The sequence below is a fragment of the Schistosoma mansoni genome, chromosome 3 (genome assembly GCF_000237925.1).
Source record: "Schistosoma mansoni strain Puerto Rico chromosome 3, complete genome".
NCBI classification, from domain to species: domain Eukaryota; kingdom Metazoa; phylum Platyhelminthes; class Trematoda; order Strigeidida; family Schistosomatidae; genus Schistosoma; species Schistosoma mansoni.
The window spans coordinates 9024736-9028999 of NC_031497.1; the positions used below are offsets into that span (position 1 = coordinate 9024736).

At 32.3% G+C, this 4264-nt stretch overlaps 1 protein-coding gene across 1 annotated transcript in view; it reads right to left on the reverse strand.

The window, feature by feature from the left end:
- Window positions 1-2828: 2828 nt before the first annotated feature.
- Smp_129350 (putative rab) overlaps window positions 2829-4264 on the reverse strand; it is a gene marked incomplete at its 5' end in the record, with an annotated part of 40648 nt that continues 39212 nt past the window's right edge. The window contains one exon of the mRNA XM_018799126.1: window positions 2829-3058. Within this exon, the coding sequence (XP_018650946.1) occupies window positions 2935-3058 (124 nt within the window). The 3' untranslated portion in view covers window positions 2829-2934. The remainder of the gene's footprint in view (window positions 3059-4264) is intronic.

Sequence of the window (4264 nt, forward strand, 5' to 3'; positions counted from 1 at the left end):
TATTAAATTAAACAAACCTAATCATTTTTTCTACAAAATATTTTGTCCAATCATCATGAATTTCTGGAATCATCGAAGTCTTTGAAAAAATTCGGAATAATGGTATTCTGTTGTATTTATCTAATTAAAAAACTACAGTCAGATTATCACATTCGAGTCCCAGAGTGAACATCGACTCTGAGATGCAGGTACATTCAGCTGACGAGTCCCAAATAGGACGAAACACGCGTCCTGGATTCCACTGCTAGCCACTATCCATCTTTGCTTACCATACTTGTGAAATAAGGCTATATCGAGGCAATACGCACAGTATGCACATATGCCAATTAGAGACTGACCAGTTGCAGTCCTAAACATCAATGGGAAGATTCAAACAAACAATACTAAGTGAATTTGTCACATTAATTGTTCATCTCAGTTTCTTTTTCTAAATTTCTCGAGATCATCATTAATATCTCAAACCAACTATTACGAAATGCTCACATCAAACATAGAAGAAAAAAATGGAAACAGATTGCATCACTAAATTTATCACAATAAATAGCCTGTTCGATTCATACTTTCACTATGGTTACAAAACAGACATATTCTTCTAATTGGCAGTACCACATAACATAAATACTGATTTCATATTATCATCATCATTATCTTTACGTGGATAGTTGAACTTTAAAAAACTACATTAAGTCAACTCTTTCATGGTTTATGCTTCGTTTGTCCCATTTATTTCCATTAGCAGAGTGAATGATTTTTTACATTTTGTGATTGACCGTCTAGGCAATACGGATTGGAAATCCTGTTGATTTCATTTGTAGACCCTTCTTTTTTCAGTTATTATCACATTCCAAATCATTAATTATTGTCCATTGATTTTTTCATTACAACTAAACTTATTTCTTGTAGTCAGCATACTGTAGATTTGCTCTAATTTTCTAAATTTTTTGTACTGCACCGGAGATAGATTAACAAGCGTACTTACATACTCTTCTCCACACATTGAATATGTGAATCACAGCTTAGATTCCAGATTGTATTTTGTTTATCATACCACAGTAATAGTAATAACTTAGTGCTCATAAATTTTGAACCTCTCAGTTAGCCCATCAATTATTTTTCAGTATAGCCAACTATTCTTCAGTTTCAAGGATTTCGTTCTAACCGTATTGACTAATATACAATGTACGCATTAGTAACTAATTTCATGAGGTAACTCCAAATGTCTTATTGAGAACCCGTGAACAATGAAGCTCAAACGTGTTGGATGTCAGGTAGTTACTAGTTGTGCAATATCGTGGGTTGGTTAAAGTTAGGCATGTAATCCAGTTTCTCGACTCGGTGATTTAAAGCTTAGACAGTACACTACGAGACCTGAAGTTTCTGAACTCAATATTAAGTAGGGTAAGGAATGCGTGACTTTGTGATTATTGACACCATAATTTTAGCACAATCTCGTCAATGATAATTTATCATTCTGTTAACTTTATTCACATATATCCTTCCCAACAGTTGTAGATAAACATGTCTCTACAGTGTAAGTCTGGATCAGTGATAGATCATTTTGAAACTCATGACTACTTGACTGAATGTTATGATTAGTGTTATGTTTAAATTCATCATATTCTTTCTGACAGAAAACTGAAACTACGATAGGTAATTTTCACTATTATCAACCATGTTTGTATTTTGATTGTTTGTTAACCAGGAAATGCACTGAACTAATGATATTTATATTCTAAACACTTTTTTCAGTGGTGCTTACCTTTTACACAGATGTTAACATTATTTGAACACTGTGTAGATTCAAGAATTTAGAATTGCGATGATACTATATTTCTTCCAATTCATGAGATTCATCCTGTAATATAATCAAATCTCTAACAAATATCCTGGTGTTGTATAGTTACCGTGTACAAGACCGTAAATATCACTACACTTATTTCAGCTACTGTTTCTACCGTATGATAATCCAAATAATATTTAGAACTTGTCACTGCATTGCAATATTAGTCTGACTGCTTACAACTTAAATTCAGAAAGTGCGTTTAGTATGGGATATTATGAGCAAACATTTTCTACTTCTCCCATGAATTTAGAGTAAGTAAGCAACTGTCGTGAATTTATCTCATTTACATTAGACTTGTAGTTTAAAAAAAGTAATTCCAACAATAACGATAACAGTAATAACAATAATTAAAATAACAGATGTATCGTTTAAATGGAAAAATGAAGATAAATTCTAAATTTAATGTTGTCGGGTCACGGAAACATTAAAAATGTCAATATAATTTGTCATAATCATAACAAAGTAAAAGTAGGAAGGGTCAATGAAATTCAATTGATTATTCTCATTTTGGATGAAAATCAATTATGTGGATATTGGTATTATTACTGCCTATGCATTGTCTTTTATAAACTCAATCTATGATGACACATTATGTGTACTTGTTGAAGAAATACAGTTTCTGAATAGGAAATAGCAGATAATGTAATGTCATATTGTTTATTGATGACTGGACAGAAAACACAATGAAGCATGAAATAAGCATAAAATATTTAGAGAGAATGATTCATATTAAGCGCATTAATTTTAATGAGTATCCTTACTGTTTAATTTATTTGTATAAGGGCGTATACTCAATAGATATAAAGAGAATGAAGGACTAATTTGTTAGTTTAGTTATCTAGTTCAGCCAATGATTTAAGAAATGGACAAACAACTTTATACCCAATAAATTCTGGTTACTTTTAGATAATTCTACGGTTTTTATTATCATTATTATTATTCATTGTCATAATCATCAACACCAAACCCATTTTCTCTTTCTCATCAATGTCATTAGAATTCTGTGGGGTTTGCTTCTTTTCATTCATTAAAATATACAACTGATTAAATATTAGAATATGTGAATATTTGTGTATGTATACGCTCATAGATTATGTACAACACATTGTTCTGTTTGTATCAGACTTTTTGCCAATATTTCTTTCTAGTGATGTTGATGATGATGTAGTTAATGTGACAACTGCAACTTGTTTATCTTCATTCAACTTCATTCCTCTATAATTATAACAGTAAACATTAATGATAACATATTTTGTTATTTACATTTATTGTGTATCTAAACAGATGAATTATTTTAGATAAAACAAATATGTTTAACAAAATAATTATGATCATGAATAAGCAGTAAAATTCATCCTCACAGTGTAAACCAGTAGCTATTCAGACTGAGTGACCTAATGAACAACGCGTTGAACATTTGAAGCAAAAGGTATTGGGTTCGAGTCCCGATGTGAACAGCAAATCTAGAGTCTAAATACGACCAGCTGATAAATCCTAAATTCCACTGCTAGTCCTAATCCATTTTCACTGAAGTACTTGCGACCCAATGACAATACCAAAACAATCTACAGGAGTGTGTGGAAATGTCAACAAAAAACTGATCGACATTCACTCCTTAACATTAACAACGAGTAGATTCAAACACATATAAATAAAAAATCCTTATCAAATTATTAAACGATCATAATCAGAAGGGGATTTTGTAGAGATTTTAGTAATTTGATATAGTTGAGATCATGAATCGATTGAAGCTAGGCCACCATGGAAAACCTGTAAACACTAAACGGCCGTTCCGTCCTATTGTGAGACTCCTCATCAGGGCGCATCCTCTATCCCACCTCAAGACATGCACACCCATATCCTGTCATGTGGTACTCGTCAGCCAGGCGTGCATGTACTCTTTAAATGACTGACGCTCCCTGTGAAGCTTATACGTGTGTCATCCATTTTCACATTTTAATACATCAATTCTGAGGTATCTGGCCCGCGACTGACCTCCTGAAGGCTGGAGTTATATTTTCAATTAATTGATTACCAATATCGTATCTGCCAAGCCCTTCTTAGTTCAGAACGACAGAGTTTTCTATTGACTACTTTCAGTCACCAACTTATATCTCTACTCAGTGCACTTGACATCGATTCACTTAAACTATTGGCAACACTGGAAATAGATCTGTCGGATTTTATCAAAACTAATAGGGAATTGACTTATATAACATTGATCACTACTTATTGATCAATTAATTATAGGCGGCCTGTTTGTAAAATAAAGCGGGGATTTATTTTTAAACAGAAATGATCATATGACTCTGAAACGGTTCTGAAATTCAAGTGAATTGTTCGGTACAGTCATTTCAGGGAGTATGATAATAATAATATTCACAGAAAAAAGTATTTGCTGATACATTGCTTCTTTTGTAA